The sequence below is a fragment of the Pimephales promelas genome, chromosome 7, assembly GCF_988280905.1.
Source record: "Pimephales promelas chromosome 7, fPimPro1.hap1.1, whole genome shotgun sequence".
Lineage (NCBI taxonomy): Eukaryota > Metazoa > Chordata > Actinopteri > Cypriniformes > Leuciscidae > Pimephales > Pimephales promelas.
The window spans coordinates 35,782,497-35,809,769 of record NC_142775.1 but is presented as its reverse complement, the minus strand read 5'-3'; the positions used below and the strand labels follow the sequence as shown (position 1 = coordinate 35,809,769).

Below are 27,273 nucleotides of genomic sequence, written 5' to 3'. Positions count from 1 at the left end.
CTTGACAGCGCTATAGTAAAACCTGTGCGTATCCCAATTACTCATGTGCTGTAGTAGGATACATTTTCAGAATTTATGATGAGATTTGTTGGCATGAATCTTATGCTTAATTGTTTTATTATGGGTTAAAGGATTAGTTCACTTTTGACAAAACTTTTGCTGATAATTTACTCACCCCCATGTCATCCAAGATGTCCATGTCTTTCTTTCCTCAGTCGAAAAGAAATTTAGGTTTTTGATGAAAACATTCCAGGATTTTTCTCCATATAATGGACTTCAATGGGAACCGGATGGTTCAAGTATCAAAAGACGGTTAATAGCTGTTTCAGATGCAGCTTCAAATGTCTTTAAACGACACCAGACGATGAATAAGGGTCTTGTCATGCGAAACGATCGGTTATTTCAAAACTTATTCCAAAAATGTAACTTTTCTAAGGACAAATGCTAGCCTTGCTATATTCTCTGAGGCGCGTTTGTAACGTCACGTAATACGTAATTACGTTCAAAAGGTCACGGGCGACGTAGCCGGAAGTACAGAATCAAAATCGTCCGACATCGTTGTTTTTCCTTTTAATTCCTTTTTTTGTAAACGGTGTTTGAGCTAGTTTGCATGTTTAACCTATGCGTTCAACTTGTAAACACTGACTCTGTACTTTCGGTTACATCGCCCGTGACCTTTTGAACGTAATTACGTAATACGTGACGTTGCAAACGCTCCTCATAGAATAGAGCAAGGCTAGCATTTGTCCTTAGAAAAGTTACATTTTTGGAATAAGTTTTGAAATAACCGATCGTTTCGCATGATAAGACCCTTATTCATCGTCTGATATCGTTTAAAGACATTTGAAGCTGCATCTGAAACTGTTATTAACTGTCTTTTGGACCTTGAACCATCCGGTTCCCATTGAAGTCCATTATATGGAGAAAAATCCTGGAATGTTTTCATCAAAAACCTAAATTTCTTTTCGACTGAGGAAAGAAAGACGTGGACATCTTGGATGACATGGGGGTGAGAAAATTATCAGCAAAAGTTTTTTCAAAAGTGAACTAATCCTTTAAGTCACTATCAACTTAAAATGTTATTATTAATTTACAAACTAAAAATTTGTAATGTACGTTCTTGGTCCGATTTCTCCAGTGCATGTTATTCTAAAGGGAATATTGTTTGTCTTTATAATCTTTAATAAGGACATTTTCCCATCGGTTAATCAACGTTTGACAACTCTGGTAATGTCGGTATCATTATGAATGCCAGTGCGGCCCTGCACATTTTCCTTTTACATTTTTTCCAAACCCTAACATTTAAGGTTTGTTGAACACATTCATATTTCTTAGATCTGTGCATCGATTTAGGTGCATCTCTTTTTAATAGGGCTAAAAATATAAAGGCTATATATATTTTTTACTCGCAATCAGTTGCATTGATACTATACTTATATTGATACTTTTTATATTTATGTGTGCATATCCTAAAGTTCACTTTATGTAGAATCATCACTATTGCATTCTGGTTCAAAAAGGGATTACTATAGGGCTGTGAAACGATTAATCGCGATTAATCGCATTAAAAAAAATGTTTGTACATAATATATGTGTGTGTGTTGTGTATCATTATTTTGTATATATAAATACACACACATCCATGTATTTAAGAAATATTTACATGTATATACTTTATTTATATATATATATATATATATATATATATATATACACACAAAATTAATATTATACATAAATATAAATATTTGATGCATTAATAACGCATTTTTCTTAAATATATACATGTATATGTGTGTATTTATATATAGAATATAATTATTCACACTACACACACATATATTATGTAAACACAAACTTTTATTTTGGATGCGATTAATCACGATTAATCGTTTCACAGCCCTAGATTACTATTAGTAACGGGTTCTTTGAGTTAATCTGTTAAAAAGACTCATGAATCAGTCTTGAACTCACTAACACGGTGGATACTCTCTGAAAAGGTGCTACATTTGAAATTCAACTTACTTCACGGCTATTAAAAAAAAATTATGAATTTGGGTAGTATGTATGAAATTCATCTGACATCTGCCATGTTGTCATTATCACGTGACCTACCAGGGTCAGTTGTGTCACTTCACCTCAATTCATAAATCCTCTCCCGTGGCCTCATGGGATAGTAAAGTGTCCATTGAATGTGCACTTCAGAATCTCGCCAGAAGAAGTAGGTCATCCGGGTATACCCTGCTGTTTTAGTAATTTAGTTACCGTTTTTGTCCTACTGTAAAAGGATATACTTCTCTCTCTACGTACTGTTTTTCGCGTACTATTTAATAGGGAAGAATTCGATTTTGGACGCCGCTACAGATTCTAAGCAGTTTCTTATAAATAAGTCATTATATTTATCAATGTGACCCAGAAAAGGTTGCTGCATTGTGTACATAAGGCATTTGTATTTTATTTGTACTATCGTTGTGACCTATTGATGGGGTTTTCTTTCTCTAAACTCCCAAAAGAACTGTTTTTAATCGTTAAGCTCCTGAAATCAGAAATTCCCTCAGATTCTCATCCCTATTAGCCTTACCGAGCCCTACTTGCCAGAAACATAGTGTTCGGGTAAGCCTACCCTCACAGACTATTTTCCTTTACTCTAGGCCTCATTCCTCTTGGAACAGCTGATGTTTATGGTTGCATAACATGGCTAAGCTGTGAAGTCCTGCTGTGTGCTAGACTGCTCCAGATACTATTGTTATGCTGACAGACAGGTTCCTTTGTTCCAGGTGGACATAAGGAGAAATGTACACGCTCTTATTGTGGGGCGAGCTGCGTTATGTCTGCTTGACGTGATTGTTATTGTCAGTTCTGTTAAGCTTTGTGACAGCAAATATGGAAGGCTGGGAGGGATTGTGTCAGTGTGGCAGATTGGTAAAGGGTGGTTTACACCACCCCACCGCGTGTCAAAATGTGTCACGGCGTCCTTCTGCTCTGGCCTTTGTCATGTATTTACACTAGAGTGGAAAAGCCCACTTGAGTGACGTGCACTTCATCTCTGGCACTGTTACAAAACCTAGTGTGCTGCCTACATAGGGAACATTATAAGGCGTTCCCGACCCGTTGACCTAAAGCTAATGTATTATACTGAAGGTAATACCAAGGTGTTTTTCATATGTTGTGCTAATTGACCTATGGCTAAGCCACGCCCTCAAATGCGATGAGCCAATCACAGTGCGCAGCTAACCCAATGCACTCAGAAATTCTCTGCTTCCAAGTCCATTGAAATCTATTGCAGTTAGTCAGTTTTCATCCATTTTTTTCTTGTCATTTTAAGTTTAAAATGGTCAAACGGTGTGTATGGGGTACATGCAACTCCAACACTAGGTTCCCGAGAGGCTGGGCGACGGTGTGTATTTTATCCTTTCACAAGCCACATCTCAACCGATATAAGTGTCTGCTCTGGATTAAGTTATGCGATGAAGTTATAAGGTAGACCAAGACACCAACTAAACGTGAATAAATTAAACAAGGATGTCTACATCTGTTCTAAGTGAAGTCAACAACGTATTTGAATGTTATCTTTAAAATCTCTAACGTAACTTTAGGCTAACGTTAGCCTAACATTAGAAAACTTTAACGTTAGCTTCTAGCTGCGTTGTACATCATGTCACTTAGCGAGATAACAAACGTTAACAATGTCGTGCTGAATGATTCATGTAAATACTGTAGCACCAAACGGTGATGGCAACGATATGCGGTTTATCACGTTTACACTGTGACCTGTACATTTTTGCCTGGAGCTGAAGCGTTTCATCGACCTTCTCAACAGTAAAATTGTTAATATAACCTCCAATGCAAAGTTAAGGCCCTTTAGGTGACTTCGAGATGATATATAATCTTTCTGTCTCCAAAAATCATCAATTTCCTCCTGTGAAATGTCTCCTACTGTGACAGAGCCATAGCGCCTGTCCCCGAATGTTGACTGTTTGTCCGAGTGAGTGGAGGGGGCGTGGCTTTTGACCCTTCGCTAAGCCACGCCCGAAAACCGCCACTGGCCAATCATGTCTTAGCAACCGTAACTATGCGCGGGAGGTCTGGCAAGCTTTCGAACGAGGGAACATGCTGAAGCATTGTGCGTATGGATTGTGCAAATCTGATACCGGTATACTAAAAGTTTGGACGGGGGAGAGGAATTGTTTTCCTTCCAGAAAATCTAAAAGCCAAGGGGAGAAATGATTGGTGTGATCTAGCGTCTATGTGCGAGACCCATTCTGGTAAATGTCGACATGCTTAACAAAAACACCCATTGCATGGAAATATTGACAGTTCTTTGGTCATAATGATATAACGTAAAATAGGACGATTAAAGAGACAAGACAAAGGCTCACTGACAAACTTTTAAATATATTTCAGCATTTTGTTAATCGACGTCCTACTAACGTTACCCCTTAACTTAACCCAATCTGATCGCGGCTCTCCTGGTATTAGTGTTATTCCACAAGATTTATTGATAAGCTGTTTGATTTATAATTATTACGATTATTTTCACATACCCTGCTGTGTATGAACATAGCTGTTACTCAATTTGTGTTTCCCCATTTGAACGGTCAGCGTGTGAGGCGCTGCTTGCGCTGGGACTATAACGTTAGGCTTTAACTTCAATTTCTAAGAAATTATTCTCTAATCGGTTGCATATAATGTCGTGAATATATCCCTTGAATGCATACTGTAGTCCCTTTTGTCTTGCTCTCTGAGATATTTCACTTGTTCGCCGAAAATGACTAATTATCTCATTGGGAATGTCTGACACCGGGTGCATCCGCACTATAATAGATGGGCCAGCCGCGAAAGCTTGACAGGCGTAGCAACAGTAACTAGGGAGGGCGGGGCTTAGCGAAGGGTCAATTGTATGTAGAGCATTGCAATTCACTGTCTTGGTTATATTTCAGTTCTATATATGCAGCTCATTAGCTTATAAAACACAGCCATTACATCATTCTTTTTCTCTTTTGACAGTTCAAGCCTATTGAAGAGGAACCAACACACAGAGCTGGATTACGTCCAGAGGGGGCGCTATGAGTTTCTGAGATCGTCCTTTCTTTCCTGTCCCGCATCTCTTTTGACTCGTCTTTCCATTCAACCGTGGATGGTGAGCAGCCAACGAGTCCCAGAGGAGCTGTGAGGTGTTTCTCACATCCTCATCTGCCAGGACACACTCCTCCTATTATCAACCCAGTCACTTCAGAAAGAGCCGTCGCAGCCACAATGAGTTCCCACAGCCGCCCAGGTAAGAGCTCTTTGTGGCCCTTCAGTGCTTTTCATCTCAGGTTACCTCTCTCAGAACAAGATAAACAACACTATGGAATCAGCTCTGATCGGGTTTCAGTTACGTCTGTCCGTAAATAAACCTTTTGTGATCCAGATATGTGCCATTACAAACCCATTTTTCTCTGTAGAAGAGGATAGTGTTTCTCAGCTACAGGAATAGCACGTGATTGGGCTTCGAGGGTTGAGAATCAGCCTTGAGATGCCAGAAAAGGCTTTTGAGCAGCTTTTTGATTCGCACTCAACTATCTGTCCCCTCGACTTTGCCAAGGCCGCCTTGTCCAACTGTCAGCTCGAGGAGGAGTTTGATTATTCTTGGAAAAAATTGTAAGCTCTGCTGTTTCTCACTGGCTCCCTCTCTTCCTTTATCTTTGCTCTTCTCTCTTTCTACGTATTTTCCTTTTTGTGTTCGCGGAGGAAAAGGTCAAAGAGTTTCAGATGCTTTCTTTTCACTAATTCATCCGCTAGACAGATGAGCACTCGGTAGTTGTACCGCTCCATTCTAGGAGCCATTGGGTTGGTAAAGTGATGAGAGGTCAGTTACAGGGATTATGCAACAATTAATGATGTGGTTGAAATCCAGGCAGTTCAATAGGAACCTCCGCGATTGTGAATTTTCTGTGAGGGGAAAAGATTTCGGCACGCAGATTTCAGGTTCAACAGGGTTCAAGTTAATCTTGCGGACAACAGAGAGCAACTTGGTTTGAAAGTGATTTCTGTTTGAGCTGAACTTCATACACTATTGACAATAGATAATCAACATTTTGTTGATGTTTTTTCCCTAACCATGCCTTAACTGTGGTCAAATCACTGTGCTTATTGTTTCTGGCTTATTACATTCATTAAAGAGTTAGTTCACCCAAAAATGAAAATTAAGTCATTAATTACTCACCCCCATGCTGTACCAACCCCGTAAGACCTTCGTTCGTCTTCGGAACACAAATGAAGATATTTTTGATTAAATTTGAGAGCTGTATAACTACCACATTGGCTCCTAAGGGACTGCCTCTTGACGGCCCAAAAAGTCAATGAAGAAAATGTTTAAATATCCCAAGTGACTACCGTGGCTCAACTATATGTTTATCAAGCGACGCGAATACTTTTTGTGCGAAAAAACAAACAAAAATAACGAGTTTATTTGACTATTTCTTTTCTTCCTTGTAGGCCAGAACGAGAATTCCTTAGATTTCCACGACGCATGCGCGAGATTTGCAATCTGCTTACACCAGCTTACACTACTTCAGATCGCAATTCTCGCGCATGCGTCGTGGAAATCTATAAGGAAGTCTCGTTCTGGCCTACAAGGAAGAACATATAGTTGAGCCACGGTAGTCACTTGGGATATTTAAACATTTTCTTCATTGACTTTCTGGGCCGTCAAGAGGCAGTCCCTTAGGAGCCAATGTGGTAGTTATACAGCTCTCAAATTTAATCAAAAATATCTTCATTTGTGTTCTGACGACGAACAAAGGTCTTACGGGGTTGGTACAGCATGGGGGTGAGTAATTAATGACTTAATTTTCATTTTTGGGTGAACTAACCCTTTAATGATGATGATAATACTGAAAAATATCAAGCATTATTATCAGCTGATCATAATAAGAAATGTTTCTTTAGCACCAAATCTGCATCATGATATCTGAAGGATCATGTGACTCTGAAGACTAGAGTAATGATGCTGAAAATTCAGCACCAACTCTGAAAATATGGGTCTCGGTCTGCTTCCAAACGAACTCTGGTGCAATTCGACTGAAATATGAACGCAACGCGGACCAAAGACATGTAAACTAACCAAAATCGCTAAGTTGACCATTACAGGCACGTCTCCTCACAGCAGATCTGTGTTTTGTGTAGTGTTGTAGTCAAGACCACCTAACCCGAGACCAAGACAAGACCAAGACCAGAGTGTATCGAGACCGAGACAAGACCAAGACTTTTAGGGGCCGAGACCAAGACAAGACCAAAACCGAGGGAGGGCGAGACCGAGTCAAGACCAAGATCAGCGCCCCACACTACATGACACAATAAAATGTGAAACATGATCAAAAGAGATTGATCTGAAAGATCCACATTCCCAAATAAACAGAGATATTTAACACTCAAAGCTGAAATAAACCATCTTTATTCAATACTCCTGGGTGACTTCCATCATTTAGTACAGAATGTAAAACAAGTCTTCACTTTTCTCCGCCTTTTATTAACAATACATGAACATGAATACATGGGTGACAGGCAGCGGTAACAAAAATATATAATTAGCAATGACCAATGAGTCACGTTTTTGCTTGGATTTGAATCAGTACATTTTACATACAATAAAAGCAAGAATGTTAACAAAAAATGTCAATATACTGACAAATTAGTGATATTTTCACAGTTATGGTCTTGTCTGGTCTTAAAAAAAATCCCGAGTCCTCAATGTCCGAGACCATCAAAAAGTGGTCTCGCGATCAAGTCTGTTTTCGAGTACTACAACACTAGTTTTGTGTGTGTGATGGTGGGATTCCTGCCGCTGTTATGACTCCTTTACACATTTTATCACTGTTAAATTACAGTGTGAACTTTTTTCTACTACACAGTGCACAGACTCGGCTCGGCTCGCCTTTGTTTGGTTTTCCACTGTGTAAAAGTTGTACCTGTTCCTGCTTTTGGGTACTTTTTTTTGTACCACCTCCGGCGAGGTTCTGAGGGAGCTAAGGCGATACTAAAATGTCACGTGAAAACAATACCGACTGCTGATTGGTCAGAGTCACTGTGACATCATTGTACACGCCAGATGGAGTATCCAGAATATCCCCGCCATTTTGAATAGTTTGGCCAGAGATAGTTCCTAAACTAACTACTATAATTATGGCAACCCGGAAGAATACAGCATGGTCAAACGAGGAGGTGCTGAGTTTCCTTTGTTTGGTGGCCGAATCGAGGATCCTGCGAGAGATTGATGGGGCAACGAGGAACGAAAGGCGTCGTTATGACGACCGGGTACTATTTGTGGCGGTACTGTCTGCAATGGAAAACGGAGCGAAAAGCGAGCTGAGTCGAGTCAGTACTGGTATTGGTAATGGAAAAAAATCCAGGAATTTTCTTTCTTGGCCGAACTACAAGTGGTTCAAGAACCGAACTACAAGCGTGAGCACACCAGTTTGTGTGAGAGGTTTTCATCTGAATATCGTTTCATGTAATGGTGTTGAAAGCAGTGTTTTGCTCCACATGAGTAGATTACAGAAACGACACTCATTAGCCAATCATCTCACTCCTGATCTTCTCAAAGGGTTAAAGACTTTGTTGGTGGTCCGTGTTGCTAATCCCGGGTTGATGTAATAGTTTTGTTCTCTCTGAGATGGATTGGAGATTTGGAGGCCTGATGTCACCTCTCACACATCCCATCCACTAAGCCGCTTTTGGTCCGAAAGAGCAATTTCAGCCGGGGATCTCCAGCATCAGTCTAATCTGCTGTTTCTCATCAGAGGAGGTCATTCCCTCTCTCTCTCACTGAATTTTCTTCCACATCACATTCCTTCAGCATCTGTTGACATTACCAAGTGTTCCTCAATGTGAACTTTCTTCTCGAGACCCCTCCTTCGCATCTGCACAGAGAAAGTATTTAGACACTAGGACTTAATAAGCAAAAAGCTTTTTTGTGGTACAGAAAGCGCTAAGGACTCAGTCTCGGGACTCGCGCCATCGAGAGCAGCTGTTTGATTGTCAGCTTGCTGCCCTCGTCCCATGAGCCACGTGAAAAGCGATGGCTGATTTGCCAGGAACGGTGAATATCGCTTTCGCGCTCTGGGCTTGTGTTTATTTTAGTACTTTAGAAGCTTTTGCCTGAGGCTCTGATATCTCTGTGCATTTGAAGGTGGACAGCTTGATGTACTTTCATTTCTCTCTCCAGAGCTTCTGGATTGGCAAACAGGTTTTTGATCCGGCCATATCAAAGTCCAGACTTCCTTTGGGAATATCAGGCGGTTCCATTCTGTTGAGTTATTGGGTGATGGAGTTACCCAGTTTCATGGACTGCCCAGTTTATCCCAGCAGGCTGACATCATGGCTGCTAGTCTATAGCCTTTACTGCACCACACAACTGGCACTAATGGTGTGTTTGCCCCAGGGCAGGCGGTTGGGGAACGCAACTCGATCCAGATGCAGACGCCAGTGCACCAAACTCCCCTACAGTAGACTCATAATCGCAGTCGGTCACTGGTTTTAGGGCAAACCTGCCCTGCTCCTCAGTCGATCTCTGTTTATGGCGTATTACTGCCACTGTTGAGTCTAAGAATAGCTCTTGAGAAGTCATAACCCATAATCCCCTCGCATGAAAGAACCTAGTGCTGTACAGTGTGATTGGCGCGTTTTAATAATCCTTGAATAATCTGATTCTACCTAAATTGTTGGTTGAAGTATCAAATTGGAATTCCGGTTTCGTTTCAAAACTATAAATCATGTCTCATCTTGAGACTGTTCTCTGTTTTATATATTAGAAATGTTAGAAAGAACAAATTAATTACAGCAAATCATCTTTTTAAGTGAACTGAATCAGTTAAGTCAAGTCAAGTCGCATTTATTTATATAGCGCTTTTTACAATACAGATTGTATCAAAGCAGCTTCACAGTGATAACATGAAAGTAATACAACACAGATCAATAATATTGGTGAATATTAAATGTCCCCAACTAAGCAAGCCAAAAACAAGGCAACAGTGGCAAGGAACCAAAACTCCATCAGGTGATTGGATGGAGAAAAAAACGGTCATTTGTAATGCTAACAGATTTTTTTTCCCTAGAATACTTGGTCTTTTTTTAAAAATGCTCTACTGTTCAAAAGTTTATGAATAGAATTTTTGATGATTTAATAGATTAGATTAGATGAATAGAATTTTGATGAATGGAAAGTTCAAAAGAACAGCATTTGTTAAAGTAAAATTTAAATATTTTTTGAACATTTTAACTTGTCCTTGTCGGATAAAAGAATTCCTTTATAAAATAAGTTTTGTACTATTGAACAGTAGTGTATAAACTTTTTGAATCTGCAATTGGATTGAATTAATTCAGACTGATGGAAATCTGTGCCTGTAAACTTGTCACTGTTTTTCTTTCTTTCTTGTATCAGTCTTTGCTTTCTTACTTGCTTGCTTGCAAGTTTGAGATTTAAAACGAGAATATGGAAAATATGTCCTGTGGACAGATTTACATGGTTGAATTGTAAATCATAAAGTGTTTTTTTTTTGTAAAATGTAAGTACACGATACAGTGATAGATTCATGTTTTCCTTGAATTTTCTTTTTTGCAACCATTAATTCCCATTATTTTGAATTCCACTGGTTTGATGGAATGCTTGTTATATGTTTTTATTTAGTAGGCCTACACGCATTACCACATTTTGTGCAATACGAAAAAATAGTGGGTAAACTTATTTTGGCTCTTGCTATGTTTTTTTTTTCTTCCTTATTATTTTGAGCTGACATTTTGTTGAGTGGCTTCATTTGTTCTAGTCCCGTGGTTATTGTTTTGAACCATTAAACCAATTTGTGTTGGAACTATCTTGTTTGCTGAGTTTAATAATGATATTTGAGTGCTTTTTGTGCCTCATTATGTGTAATTATTTCCTTCTCGGCATTCAGAGGGCAGGTTTTTCAGGGAATTTTTCCTTCCCCCATAAAACCCAAACTATGTCTCTCTATGAGTTCCAGTCAGTTTGTCCATTCATTAAATAACCTTGTGCTAGCGATTTAGTTTCTCTGCCAGATTTAAGGCTGGTTAAGTTGTTGGGAGTAAAAGAAAATTACCACAGTGCCAAAATCCCATGACCATGAGAGGTCATTTGAGTATTTAGTTCACTTTGAAATTAATTTTTGATATGTTTTAGCTTACCTCAAGGGGACCCAAGATGTAAGTGTCTTTGTTTCCACAGTATTTTCAATTTTGATATTTTTAGGTCAAACCGTTTTTGTCTGTCAGTCATAAAATGGAAGTCTATGGACACCACCGCAAAGAGCATGCACAGAGAAGTCCAAATTAAACATGATTTAATGACTCGTAGATGTAAGTACACATTGATGGCCTAAAACACGAAACGAGTGATTTGTGTGAGAAAACGAACAGTATTTATATCGTTTTTACCTCATGTAATCACAACCACGTCCAAGTGATCTGAGGGTGTGGGCGCTTTGGTCTGCGCAAACGCCGGTAAGCATCGGAAGTGATCTCTCACGTGAAGATCTAAACATATTTAGATACAGGAAATTGCAGTGGAAGACGATTTCGATATATCAACAGACAACGTTGATTTTTTTTTTCCGCAACTGCCCGAGAGATCACTTCCGGTGTGGCTTTGTTACAAGAGGTAGAAACGATATAACTACTGTTTATTTTCTCACACAAACCGGAACAGAGCGGAACGGTGGATATACTGTATGACTGAAATAGACCTGCACATAATCATGCTAAATGAAACGCACACAATATTGGCTTTCTCTAGAGTGCGTCTCAAGCGTGGTTGTGCAGTTGTAATATAGATCAGACCAACTGCATTATGTAAGTTGTTTTGGTTTTTCATGTTTGTTCAGTTGTTGTTTTGCGTCATACCTTGAGGTTTGAGTTTTTCTCTCTTCAGATCTTAAATCTTAATCTCCTCTGTTTATGAATTGCATGTCGTGTGAAGCTTGTTTGTGCGTTACATCCTCACTTCTCATGAAGGGATCCCATGCTCTGGGAACCTCTGTTGATAGAAAAGTAAATGATATAGGAGTGGTCGTTCATCACGAAACCTATTTTTATACGGTTTCTCAGGGCCCTTTTCCTCAGAAACGTGAACGTTTGCCATGTCACATGCTCATGGAGAAACACGTAAGTTGTGTAAACATTATCTCTGTCATGAAGCTCAATTATTTTCCAGCAAGAGGAACTGTTGTTTGGTGTTGAAGGATGGCAGATCATATTCGTTGCTGGTAATACATTTTGGGTGGTGATTTTGTTCCAGTGATCAAGCGCTGTGCCGATCTCACGAGCAGGTTAGTCTCCTGGCTCAGGTTGTGGGGAGCTCGCTCTCACAGGCCTGAACAAGCCCCATGATTAATTGCTGGCAAGCTGAACTGTTGGGGATCTTGCGTCAATAAATCGTCATGAAAGCAACTCTCCCGCTTCAAACATAAACACAAAGACGGGCCGGGTTGTGACTGAAGCCTGGCCAGTGCTAGTTAGGGCTCTACAGTCCCTTTGAGGCGCTAGCGCAGTTTATTTAACACCCAAATTTTATTAGAGGAGATCTAGCCACATGTCTCTCTGGGCTCTTTAATCTCACTAAAGCCAAGGCCTGGATTTGTAAAGTCTAAGAGTTGTCCTTGTCTCAAACAAATGAGGGCGAATTTATTTAATTCAAACCCAGTGACTTTTTTGTTGTTGTTGCTGTTAGCTATCCTTTTTTGTCTTGTTTTCTTTTCAGATCATGGTTTCATTCTCAGTTATTAAGCGTTTGCTATTGGGTGGTCTCTGTTTTACACTTGGGTCTTATAGAAAGATTCAAATGTTGATTGATTGATGTCAATGATTACACGAGCACGCTTGCAGGTAAAAACGTAAAAATATTTAATCGGATGTGCCTTTCGTTTACACGGCGACAGCGTTTTTGGGGCTTAAAAATGCAAAAAAGTGAAACCACCCTCCAGAGTGGAAATCTTAAAAACGCTCGTCTGCCGCGTTCCCGTGGTTGTACGCAGGCGCGCGGACTTGGTGTTGTTGTGTGGCAGTGCTTCACGTTGCCACCTAGCCGCCTGGAGTGCATACTACATTGAATTTCACACTCTTTTGCGTCACCATATGCATGCGGATTTCCCACCCATAACGCTCGTCTAAACGCATAATAAAAAGTGATAACGCAACGCCACTTTTGCGTTTTCTCTTCAGAATCATTTCCGTGTAAACATAGTCTAAAAAATGCTGGGTTGTTTCAACCCAAATGTTGGGTTAAAAATGTCATTAAAATGTACCGTTGAAAGTGAAAGTTGAAGTTGGGTTAACATTTTAAATGACATTTTTAACCCAACATTTGGGTTTGTCCATATTTGACCCAAATTTGGGTTGAAACAACCCAGCATTTTTTGACACAAAAACATCAAGTAAGACGTTTATTTTGTTAAATGCAAAATTAATTGTATTTTTCCTAATAAATGCTGTTTTTTTTTTTACTTTTTACTGGATAAATGGCTGCTGAAAAATCAACTTTGCCATCACAGGAACATATATTCAAATAGAAATCAGTTATTTTGAATTGTAATAATATTTCAAATCAATGCAGCATTGGTGAGCATAAGGAACTTCTTTCAAAAAAACATTTAAATAGTCTCAACGACCCAAAACTTTTAAATGGTATAGTTCAAGTTTCCTTCATCACTCAAATTCCTTGCATTTTTCAAACATTAAAACGGTTAAGTAAAACCTTATGTTGGTAAATATTATATGGTTCTGAATTGTGTATACCAGTACATTTAAATTAAATGTAATTGATAATCCATTTGGTGAACAAATTTGTGGAAAACGTCATTTGTATCTACTTTTTTAGTTCTTAGCTACTGGAACACAGTGCCTGATTCAAATTGTTGTTTTTTTTTGGTTTGCCTAGTCCTTAAACAAGTACATATAAGTAAGCAATAAGGTACGAGAGGCTGTGCTGTATCGTGAATAAGTAACGGCTGAAGGGCGTTGTTAGGCACGACGCGAAGCGGAGTGCCTGCAACCCCTTCAGCCGTTACTTATTCACGATACAGCACTTGCCTCAAGTACCTTATTGCTTTTATAAAACGGTTGCCACACAATATTAAAATAAAAAACAATGTATTAGTGCAACTTTCATGTAGTTTAATCAATAAAAACATTCCTTCCGCTAGAAAATAGTCCCTCCCTGACTGTGAACAACAACGTTCCAATGTGTAATATGCAGGAAAGCTCAAATAAAAACAACAAACCATTCTCAAACTTTGTCTCATTCTTTTTATTTTTTACAACACAAAATTTGTGAAATTTCCTCACACAAATAGGCATAGCTTATCTCTCAGCAAAATACAAATCTAAAATAAAAAAATAAAAAACACAAAGGCACATATTTTGATAGGTAACAGTTAGGTCTTTAATCTAGTTATTAATTTATTTGCTAAAATGCTGCCTAACAAGAGATACTTTATTTATCGTTGTTTATTTAAATGTATTTGAACATCTCCGTTTATTGTGCATGCATTTATATTTGTCTCATTTCAATCGGCGCGGTGATATTTTAGTTGGGGCTCAGCGCTGTCAGCGGTGTTTTCTGTTGCAGCAAGAATGTCACCGACATAACTTAAAAAGGCTAAAACGTTTCGTTTTATACTAGGTAAATTTCGTAAATAAATCGAAGTAAATTTCGATTTATACTAGGTGGCATGACGATGGATAAGTGGTTTGAGGAACAATTTGGAGAGACTTCTACAAATACGAACCGTCATGCTGAAGTGCTGAAATGTAAATTTGATACATTTGAGAAGACTCGTAACGAAAAAAATGCCGTGCAGCAAACCCAATGGGCAGTGAAATGCTTCGGTGACTGGTGTAGTGACAGGTGTGTTGGGATTAAGCGCATCGGACAGTTTTATGGTGCTGAAATCTAGTAGAAATCGGTGTGTGATGCTCCGTTTTATCACGACCCTCTCCTCTCATTGTCTTTACGACTCCAATGAAAACATTATTGGATGAGGTGAATTCGCTGTCTCTTATCAGACACCACGACAAACTCGGTGGATCATTTAGGAATCTGTTCAGACCCGCACGTAACGCTACATAGATACTGATCCCATATTTTTCTCCTGTGGAGCTTCTGACAGTTCCGTAGAAGTCATGGATAAGTGCGTTGAGTTCCGTCTTGGTGATTTGTTTAAAAATTAATGCCGCAACCCTTTTCACTACACCAATCACCGAAGCATTTCACTGCCCATTCATGGGTTTGCTGCACGGTATTTTTTTTTCATTACGTATTTACGAGTCTTCTCGAATGTGTCAATGTTACATTTCAGCACTTCAGCATGACGTTTCGTATTTGTAGAAGTCTCTCCAAATTGTTCCTCAAACCACTTATCCATCGTCATGCCACCTAGTAAATCGAAATTTACTTTAAACATTTTAGCCTTTTTAATTCTTAAGTTTTTTTCTGTTTAGCCTACGTTGATATGTGTGGTTGCTAAGGGTGTTGCTAAGGGCGCAGTGATAAATAGAACCGTTGGGTGAAGCGGTCATAGCCGTGTTTTATCGTGAATAAAGCACAGCTATTGACCAATCAGAATCAAGGATTGGAACTAACCGTTTTATAAAATACTGTTATACCGGTACATTTAAATTAAATGTAATTGATATCCTTTTGGTGAACAAATGTGGAAAACGGCATTTTTATCTACTTTTTTAGTTCTTTGCTACTGTAACACAGTGCCTGATTGAAATTGTATAGTTTGTCTAGTCCTTAAACAAGTAAATATAAAATACTGGGCTGAAACATATATCATCAGAGGGTTTTAATATTTGTAGCCTTTCTCCTGTTGATTTGAGCTCACTACTCGTAGCTAACCTACACTCCTACATTCCTTTCCTTTTGGAGAGGTAATGCTCGCTGGAGGTGAATGCTTCAGTATATTCATGCAGAAGGATCTTGAAGGAAAGTGAATCAGATGCTATCGCACGCACAGATGCACTGAAACCCCAAATATCCCTCGATCCTTTTTTCAGCTCCACTTCGGTAGCAGATGGTTTTGAATAATTCATGACAAGTTTGTGGGTAGCGTTCAGCATCACATTTATCCTGAGGACTGTTAGAGTTCATCATTTTCTCAAAAACGTTCTCATCATCCCAAAAATGACACAAGTGTGGCGTGATGTCCTTAAGTGCGGCAATTTCCCCAGAACTGTAGGGTGGATCTTACAAGATCTTTTTTTTTTTGTATTGTAACATGGAAATCTGCAGAGCTTTTTGCATAAAATTGCCTTAAGTGTCTGTTATTCTTACTTTTGCTTTTAAAATTGCCACAATAAATGGAGATGGATTCAATAATAAAAGAGTTTCAAATATGCTCTGTCAAATATGTAAAAGAATGGAAAGTTGGGAAGAAGGTATATTTGAGAATTAAATTGATAAGTCTGAGACAATTACTGAAATTGCTTTAATTCAGTATTTGGTAACTTTCTTTTAAGGTGACGTAGGTACACATTACTACTTACTATAATAACAGTAAATTATGCCTAATTACGTAACTAACCCTAACCTTAACTCTATAGTAAGTAAACGTGGTTCATTTATGGTTAATTTTTATTTACTCAGTGCAATGTAACTACATCACAAGTAAAGTGTAACCTAGTATTTTTATAATTTGAAAACAGCATGACAATTTGACTAAAGTTGCATTGAATAAAGTGTATCACATGATTTATGTACACACACACTATGTACGTATTATAGTTATTACAATAACTTGGTAATAACTAGGTACTAACCGTAAACCTAACCTTAATCCATGTAGTTAGTTACCTTATATTAATCTGTATTTTCTTAGGTAAGTGCGCATACTTTAAAATAAAGTGCAACCGGAAAAAGTATGACTTTCAGAGTATCTTCTTTTGGCCCCTTTCTACAGTATTTCAAATGTCATATTTTACATGTCATAACTTTTGTTTTATGCTTTTTAAATCTTAAAACGGCTTATTTACCAAGGAAACCAGCAAGAAGTCGTCTCAAACGGCATCTGTCAGGGCTAGAGTCAAGGCTTTAGAGGAAGTGAATTATATTGGAGGCCGGTGTGTTTGTTTGAAGTGTGCAGTGGTCTGTATTACTTGCGTAAAACTGTAATCAGGAGGTGATTTTAAGGGGGTTTGTGGGTAAATCAGTGTGAATATTAGTCTGTGGTCTATGAAGTGTAGAATTAGTGTTGTAAGGTCACCAAAATGTCATTGCTATTACCAAACAAGTGCTCTGGAAAATTTGCCGCTGTGGAAAGATAGATGAGTCGGCGGAAGCCAGAGAGGGGAGGACTAGTTTAAACAAAACCCCTTCAGAACAATGGAAATGATGAGAGAGTAATGAGATTTATATGCTGTCATTGTCTCATTTTTTTTTTCCGTTTCCATATCCAATTCGGCTAATCCAATTCGGGGTGAAATATACCCGCGTTCTGCCTTTGTATTGAATTAAAGAAACGCCCCGGGTTCCGCTTTGCCAAAAGGGACGTTTATCGTTCATTTATGAGTTTTTCAAAATACAATATGACTGTTATGAATAGGCACTCAAAGCTTATCCTCCATGAGTTTACGGATTTCTCATCTATAGATGGCATGCTTGTCATTTTTTATTTTCATATTGAGGCATTATCACATTCCACTCATTTTTTCAGATGGCATCTCACACAATTACGCAGACCTATTTGTAAACCCAACGTCTGGCCCTCATGTGCCACATGAATGTGGCAGGAAAGAGCAGCTAATTGCAAAGTTAAGAGCGTTTTGACTTAGCCTGGCACTTGCTGTGCACGCCATTTAAAACGTGTTTTATAGCCGCATCTAACACACATCAAGGCACACGTATGCTAGTTTGTCTCGCAGGCCAGTTCGATTACAGCTTCAGAGACCAGAGCGAGCAGCCAATCTTGATGAGGCACGCCGCACCATTACGAGGCAGACGGCTGGCCAAACCCACCAGCCCGCCACTGCTAGGGCCGTGTTGTTAACCAGCGCTTGTGGGAAATTCACCAGCTTCAAAGCCCCGGAGCCAGATGTGACGAGATGTTTTCTTTAAATAATCCTCAACATCTCTTGTTATTTTACAAGCAGGCTTGTTTCACAGGCCACCACAGTTTGTTTCCATTTCCTCTGTGAATTGTGCAAGCTTGTGTTAGTGTGCTTTGTGAACGCCACAATTCAGTCATGTCAGTGAGGAGGTTTAAAACGATTTGTTTAAAGGGGTCATATCATGACTAATCAAATATTTTTTAATCAAATGAAATCCGTTCTATGTGCTTTAAGGACATTGAAACTTTCAGAGCTCAAAGCTTCTTTCCAAGTGAAACTAAGCCACAAAGATGACTTTTTTTTTTAAGGAGAATGCCTTTTTAAATTCCTTTTCATTTGGTGTTGAGAAGCAAACAGGATGTAGAATTGCAATTTAAATTTGAATGTAAGGAAGTAGAATTGAAATTGTAAGAATTTCATATAACAAATTTTTAACTAGCAAAGTTTGTCACGCCAAGTGCCTAGTTTTAAAGTTTAAAAAGATTTGAAGGTTAGGACAGACAGGCAGACGGACAGACACAGACGGACGGACGGACGGCCAGACAGACAGACAGACAGACAGACAGACAGACAGACAGAAAGACGGACAGAAAGACGGACGGACAGACACACGTACACAGACGGACAGACACACGTACACAGATGGACAGGAACACACACAGACGGACAGACGGACACACAGACGGACAGACAGACGGACGGACACACACACAGACGGACAGACGGACGGACAGACAGACGGACGGACAGACACACAGACGGACAGACGGACACACACACAGACGGACAGACGGACACACAGACAGACGGACAGACGGACAGACGGACACACGGACACACGGACAGACAGACACAGACGGACACACACACAGACGGACAGACAGACGGACGGACGGACAGACAGACACACGGACAGACAGACACAGACGGACAGACAGACACAGACGGACACACACAGACGGACAGACGGACACACAGACAGACAGACACAGACGGACACACACACAGACGGACAGACAGACACAGACGGACACACACACAGACGGACAGACGGACAGACAGACAGACGGACGGACAGACAGACACACGGACAGACAGACACAGACGGACAGACAGACACAGACGGACACACACAGACGGACAGACAGACAGACACAGACGGACAGACAGACACAGACAGACAGACAGACAGACAGACAGACAGACAGACGGAGACACACACAGACGGAGACACACACAGACGGACACACAGACAGACAGACAGACGGACAGACAGACAGACGGACAGACAGAGACAGACGGACAGACAGAAACAGACGGACAGACACACAGACGGACACACAGACAGACAGACAGACACACAGACGGACAGACGGACAGACACACAAACAGACAGACACACAGACAGACAGACACACAGACGGACAGACGGACAGACACACAGACAGACAGACACACAGATGGACAGACAGATGGACAGACAGACAGACACACAGACGGACAGACACACAGACACAGACGGATGGACAGATACACAGACAGACAGACAGATACATTTGTAGTAGCTTATATTTCATCACATTTAGTAAATTAGGACAATATGTAATCAATTCCTCTTTCTGTCATTCAACTTCCTAAACAGTCAAAAGATTTATATTACTTCTAAACAAGAATATTGTTTTTTTTAACAATATCATTTGATAATTTCAGTCAAATCTTCCGAATTTGTTTCTTTACTTTTTTTTTTTTTAGCATTGATAGTTTTGTGAATCATTACTCTTAGGACCGACCCACCAGAGTAAAAAAAAAAAAATACCTGTTTAATTATAGCAGTCATAAAAAACTGAATTTCATTTCGATGACAAAAAAACAGATTAAAATTCTAATTGGATCACAGAAGAAGAAAATTAACAACGAAATGATTAAAAAATAGGTGCTATGACCCCTTTTAAGAAAGTTCTGGCTGAAGTGTATAAACACTTATCTAACACCAATTACTCTATCTATCCTGAGGTTTGTTTTGCTTCTTGTACATGATGTCAGCAGAAACACATAATATTCTTCTGTTTGTGTTTATACTGTGATATTTGTACAGATGACTCAACGAATAAAGACAATTAAGGCTTGAAGTTAGGTGAAGTCCCTTCAGCAAACGTCAGATCAGTTTTATTTGTGTAGCGCTTTTCACAATATGTTTTGTTTCAAAGCAGCTTTACAGAAGAACATAGTGCCTCAATACCTCCAGTGAGCAAGCCAGATGAAACTGTGGCTTAGGTTCTTTTTGACAGGATAGGAAAAAAAGTCTTGGGAAACAGACTTTATCATTGGTTTTGGAAGTAGCTTTCACCTTGTCTCCATTGAGATTTAAAAAAAAAAGATTCACTAAAGAGTTCTGTATCTTGAATCAAAGAAAAACTTCTTGAATCTTGGTAAAAAGTCACAAGACTATATCATTTATTCAAAGGGATGTGCTTGAAGCCGAATACTATGTCTGCCGATCTCTCTCATTAATTGCCCGTTAAGCCTCTGTAGGCTACAGATCACCAAGATAAACAGTCTTGTTATCATTATGAACTTGTTTAACATTCAATACACATGCATGAAGTTCAAAACAATAAACCTTATAAAAAACCTTATATAAAAAAGTGAATATCGTGGTTACTGCGGTTACTTGCAATCATCTGCGGTTGACATGTCAGTAGCGCGGTACTACAATATTGCGGTAACTGTGACAGCCCTACCCACAGCAAACCCTAACCACGTCCCTTTAGGGGCTCCGTAGAGTACGTTTTTCATTTTCTATGCCTTTCCGAATTTGGATTTATGCTTTGGGTTCATCCCTATGAAGCATTACAAATGACGTGATTGAAGAGTGACGTCTTCCACGATGGGACGGTTACGGTTGTGCTCTTTTGGCCAAATAGGGAATACAATCGAAACGGTTACCTTGATGGAACTGAAACTTTCCAGGCACAGATTAGCTACTAAAGACAATCCTTCCAAACTTGGCCTGGCCGATAGTCTCGCAACTGTTCTACCTCATCTACCACTTTATCATTTGGTGAGAAACATTTACGTTACTGTCAGTATTAAGCTAATGTTATGAATGTAGGGTGATGTGGGGATGTGTTCAACAAACGCAGCTTTTGATAATGTATCATTTGCACAAAGCTTGTTTAAAGTTTGTGAGTTATAGTATTTATTGAGAGATGTATTTGTTGAACACCTTGGGGATGAATTGGAGCGGTGACTGCAGGCCCATCGAATAACGCTCTACCTGACCTCACTGGTGCTTTTGTGTCTGAATGGGAACAAATCCTCGCTTCCATGTTCCAACATTACAGGCCTTCCCAGAAGAGTTGTTAGAGCTGCAAAAGGAGGGATTCATGCTTTTCGTCATTCTTTTTAAGTGTAAATGTTCAGCAATACGTCATTGCTGAGATCATGCACTGATGTTAGGCAGTGATGTCAGGTCTGGAAAACTATTTCTATGCACCTTACTTTGTGCACAGTGTGGCATTAAAGGAGTAGTTCACTTAAAAAAAAAAGATTTTTGTTGATTATTTACTCACCCCCATGTCATCCAAGATGTCCATGTCTTTCTTTCTTCAGTCGAAAAGAAATTAAGGTTTTTGATAAAAACATTCCACTTCCAGCATTTTTCTCCATACTGTATAATGGACTTCAGTGGTAACCAAATGGTTCAAGGTCCAAAAGACAGTTTCAGTGCAAACTGCAAGCTGTTCAAATGGCTTTAAACGATTCCAGACAATGAATAAAGGTCTAATCAAGCAAAACGATCGCTCATTTAGAAATTTTTTTTAGTTTTATAAGCTCAAATGCTCGCCTTGCTCTGTTCTGTGATGCACGTTCGTGACTCTCCTGTTCGAACTTGTTCATCAAAATAAACGAATCTTTTTTCGTGTCATTTGGTTCATTCAACGAACGAAATGAACGAGTTGACTCTGGAAAAGATTCGTTAATTGTGATGAATGAGTTTGAATTGGAGAGTCACGAACGCACATCACACCCTAACCCTAACAGAGGCGACCATTTGAGCTTATAAAACTTAAACTGTTATTTTTTTAAATGAGCGATCGTTTCGCTTGATAAGACCCTTATTCATCGTCTGAAATCATTTAAAGCCCTTTGAACAGTTTTCAGTTTTCACTGAAAGTGTGTTTTGGACCTTGAATCGTTTGGTTCCCATTGAAATCCATTATATGGAGAAATTCCTGGAATGTTTTCATCAAAAACCTTAATTTCTTTTTGACCGAAGAAAGAAAGACGTGGATATCTTGGATGACATGAGGGTGAGTAAATTATCAGGAATTTTTTTTTAAAAGTGAACTACTCCTTTAATATTGTTGAACAGAAAAGTATATATATATATATATATATATATATATATATATATATATATATATATATATATATACTACTGTGCAAGCTTTGCTATGTTCTAAAACTTTCTATTTATCAAAGAATCCTAAAAACAATTCATCATTGTTTCCACAAAAAAACATGTTTCTTTAGCAACAAATCAGCATATCAGAATGATTTCTGTAGGATCATGTGACACCAAAAACTGCATTCCTTGACACAACACACACACAAACACAACAGTATTTCGAAATTTATATTGGGTTTCTGTTCCGCCATTGACGCGCTCGTCTAGAACATGCAGAGACAAGCGGATTGACAAGTGGTAAACAGTCCCTGTGCATTTGAGACTGTGAAATATCAGCACTCCTGGAAGGCCTCAGCCAATCAGATTCAAGGACCAGAACTTACTGTTGTATAGATTTGTATTTTCCACCTGCCAAAAAAAAAAATAAATCAGCAGGCAACTCTTGTAAAATTCATGAGTGCTTGGTGAGTGGTTCATCTATCGAATGCCAAAAAGCGAGGGCTGGTTTGGTAAAGTTTGAGTAATGGGCTGTTTTAAACAAGTCGATGATGTATCGTAAGTGTACCAGATCTTAGCTTGAGTAACGATGGCGGGAGGCAGACCCTGTATTCCTGAACACCCTTCAAAATGAGCAAAATTCAAGCCTCGGAAAAGAACTAATGGAGCGGGTGACGTTCCTCCATCACAAGCTCAAATCACTGTTCTTTAATAAAAATAAGGAGCACATTCCTTTTCCCTAACATGCGAGACAGTGTGTAATATTTTCCTATGCCCTGAAATCAAACAAGACGCTTGCAGTGTCTTTGGTCGAGCAGCGAGATCTGTGAATGCACACGTGTCTGATTTCTCCCTGTGTTTTCCAGCATCTCGGTCTTTTCCTATGGAGTTATGATTGGTGTGACCTTTCTGAACCATCATCCCCACCGTGCATCAGACAGAGGAAAGCACGTGTGACCTTCATTTAGCTGTACAAATAGAAATCTACTATTGGAGACCTTTTTTAATTTCCTGAATTATGCTCTTACTGGATTTGTTCAACAGAGCAAGGGACTTTTTTTTTTAGTCTAGGGCTATGAAATATTGCATAATTATTTGCATTATGCTTGTTGTACACTTGGCTGGTGTTCATTCACAGGTATCTTTGACAGCTCAAACTTAGAAGGCGGAGTAATAATATTGCCCAATTTTAAGGCAAGCTTTTTGGAAAAGGGAATGCATTATGCATCCAAGATGCAATTCGACCTGTTTCATGTTTTTATTGTGTCATTCAGTTTTGTAATATTAAATTTTTTTCATGTATTTTTTTTCCCATCAATGCTTGGTTTTTATTTTTATTGTATATGTAACCCTTGTATTTTTGTAATTCATTTTTTTTTGCAAACGAAGATAGCCACATATGCTGACATGACATTAAATAAAACTGTACTGAGACTGATTAATTTCATTCTCCATTATTTGATAATTTAATTTAGTTTATTTTAATCACATCCAAAATAAAAGTTTGTGTTTACATAATATACGTATGTGTGTAGTGTGTATATTTATTTTTTATATATACACAGACACACACATGCATGTATATATTTAAGAAATATTTGCATCTATATACTTTATATATATTTATACAAAATTAATATTATACATAAATATTAATATTTAATATTAACAAATTTTTCTTAAATATATGTGTGTATTTATAGATCCAAAATAATTATACACACTACACACACATATGTAAACACAAACTTTTATTTTGGATGCGATTAATCGTGATTAATCGTCACACAGCCCTAGTTTATTTGAATATATCATATAGTTTTAATATTTCATGTTAATATTTTAGTAGTTGAGTCATTTCATTCTTCATGATTATTTTGATATTTCATTTGACTATTTAATTTGGATTGTTCTAGTACTTGATTATTTGGTTTTAGTATTTGATTTTGAGTTATTTCAGTATTTGAATATTTTCAGTCTTCATTATTTGATTATTTTAACATTTAATTAGAGATTTTTTTTTTTTAATTCTTAATATTTGAGCTATTTTTCTTTTCAGCTGGAATCCTGCGTTTGTAGGGGAGTTCCTCAGGACAGAGCCAATGGATTTAACTTTGTTTTCTAGATTTCATGGCATGTCACAGTGTCAGACATGGATGTCCAAACTGACCCATCCACCCATGCTTTAAGAGGGAAAGTGCTGTGTGTTCCTGCTCTGCTGTGGGGGTTGAACAGACTTGTCTGTAGTCTGATAGTGTGCAGTCTTCCTTGTGTTCATTTTTTAGCTGCAGATAAGACCACAGGAACTCAAAATCACAGCTCTTATCTGTTTCAAGCTCCTTAGTGCCGGTCCAGGAAGAGGAGAGCTACGCCACCTCACATCAATCAACGGATTAAAATAGCACTGTGTACAGCAGTTCATATACCTGTGATTACTCAAGCTGCATTCAGCTTCTCAAGCGCGCTAACACAAACGTCCCTCGGCTAGTGTTTATCATTCTAAGGCCTGCAATTTAAGACCTGGCTCTGCAGATTGTGGCTTGTCCCTCTCAGCAACCGGTGTTTTGTGTTTCTGTTTCTCGTGGAAGGTTTCTGGCGTAGTTTCCGGCTGCTGCTTTTGGGGGATAGAAAGGCATCAAGGCATGTCCGAATCCAAAATGTGCCTAACTACTTGTCTACTAAGATGTTGATTACGGATACACTGTCTCTGTGGTAAGGATTTTTGCAGTCGATACTGACTACCGATTAGGGTTGGGTACCGAAACTCGGTGCCAATAGGGAACCGGTTCTGACGTAAACGGTAGTAACCAGACCGAATAAGAATGAAAATTTCGGGGCCCGAGTCTGTGGCATGAGGCGCACACACTCAAAGTCTCTCGCCCTCTCCCTCTCTGACGTCCGCGCACCAGTGGTGGAATGTAACGAAGTACGAATACTTTGTTACTTTACTTAAGTACATTTTTTACGTATCTTTACTTAAGTAGAATAAAAAGTGCATACTTTTTACTTTTACTTCGTTACATTTTGCAGCAATTATTATACTTTCTACTCCACTACATTTCTACAACTTCTGTTACATTTTCATTACATTTTCTGATCAGTTTTTCCCCTGCCAAAAGGTAATCTGACCATCCGTTCGTTGCACGTTTGTCTCACCAGTGACGTTTGGTTGCCATAGATATATCAACCCGGTCACACTAAATGCGTCTCGCAAGCAGTGTGTTTATCGTGTAATTTATACGCGAAAATGTGTTTTTACGTGTATAGGAAACACACCGTGTGTAATATACGTTTGGTTAGGATTATGGCAAGCCAAGAGGTTCAGAATTACACCATAAATTAATCGCGTCTACTGCCAAACATAGTTATTAACGTATAGTAAGGATAGGCATGGTTTATATTGCCTAATTGCTAGCTTGTTTCAGAAATGGTGACAACAATTTTTTTCCGTCATTATTGAACATCATTATAGGAGTATTAGGTTGAACTAATTTGCGGTCATCCAGGAGCCGTTATCAATATGCGGGAGACTCCGGAACGTCTGCTGATAGCGAGGGGATTGATGAAGATGACGAAGACTAAACGCTCCCAGGTTTGGCTGCATTTCACGTGTAAAATTACGCGTCAGAACGTCGTCTGAAGCCCATGAATCACTTTTCGCGAAAATGTGAACTTTTATTTTATATTGGTTTATTTATTATTACCATATGTTACTTAAAGATATGAGTCAATATTGTGTCCAGTTTGTCCCTGTAAATAAAGGGGTATTATTTTTTTTTTTGACAAAGTGTGTGCGGTTTCGTTTTCTTAAGTACCGTTTCAAGAACCGTTTAGGCACCGGAACCATTTAAAAAATACAGAGTAGGTACTGGTATCGGAAATACCCAACCGATACCCAACCCTACTACCGATCGTCATTATGATCAGCTGATACCAATCCTGATCATTTAAGCTTTATTTAAGGAATTTCGTGACCTGATGGAGTTTTGGTTCCTCGTCACTGTCACCTTTTTCGCCTTTTGTCTTTTGCTTTGCTTATTTGGGGATATTTAATTTAAAATTCAACAATATTATTGATCTGCCTGCCTTGACACCATTATATGAGAACTGAACTGAACTGGACAATGACATCACGGTTTTCTCCAGAGCGGCTATATAAATGAACTAAATAACTTTTTTACAAAAAAACTGAACAATCACCGTACTTAGGCTGAACTGTGTGACGCTATTTTCTTTTAGAAACCAACTTTGTTGCATTATTTTGCTGTTATCTCTGTAAAGCTGCTTTAAAACAATCTGCATTGTAAAGAGTGCTATAAATATCTTGACTTGACTAATACAGTAAGGTCTCCGTTGACTGTCATTGTTTTAAAGGTATTTTTATGTGATTTCAAGTGGCATACTTAAAAGTAATGGCTGAAAAAGTACATGGTCTCATTTGATAGAAAACCTTTCAAGTTTGTTTGGACACCCCTGGTTAAGGCTAATAAATAAAGAACCAAGAGGCGTTGAAACGTAGGACTTTTTTGTGAGCGATGGATTCGTCAGTTCTGTAGAGTTTTGACAGGTGCAGTTGTGCAGATTTTGACATTAGACATGACGCTCTGGTGCTTCAAACCCACTACATGCATGTCATTGACTGTTAAAGCATTATGAAGAAGATCCGATGAGGATGTGGAGGAAGGCATAAGTAAACACAGGCAGGGGAAATGGAGAGGCAGACAATGCTGCTGATAGAGCTCTTTCCTGCAGAGGGAACGGCA

General features: G+C 38.8%; 1 protein-coding gene across 1 annotated transcript in view; it reads left to right on the top strand.

Annotated features, from left to right (window-relative positions):
• The window catches only part of hdac4 (histone deacetylase 4), a 263,249-nt gene that overhangs the window by 14,244 nt on the left and 221,732 nt on the right, over positions 1 to 27,273 (top strand). Inside the window, exon 2 of the mRNA XM_089133394.1 lies at positions 5,008 to 5,278. Within this exon, the coding sequence (XP_088989520.1) occupies positions 5,257 to 5,278 (22 nt within the window). The 5' untranslated portion in view covers positions 5,008 to 5,256. The remainder of the gene's footprint in view (positions 1 to 5,007; positions 5,279 to 27,273) is intronic.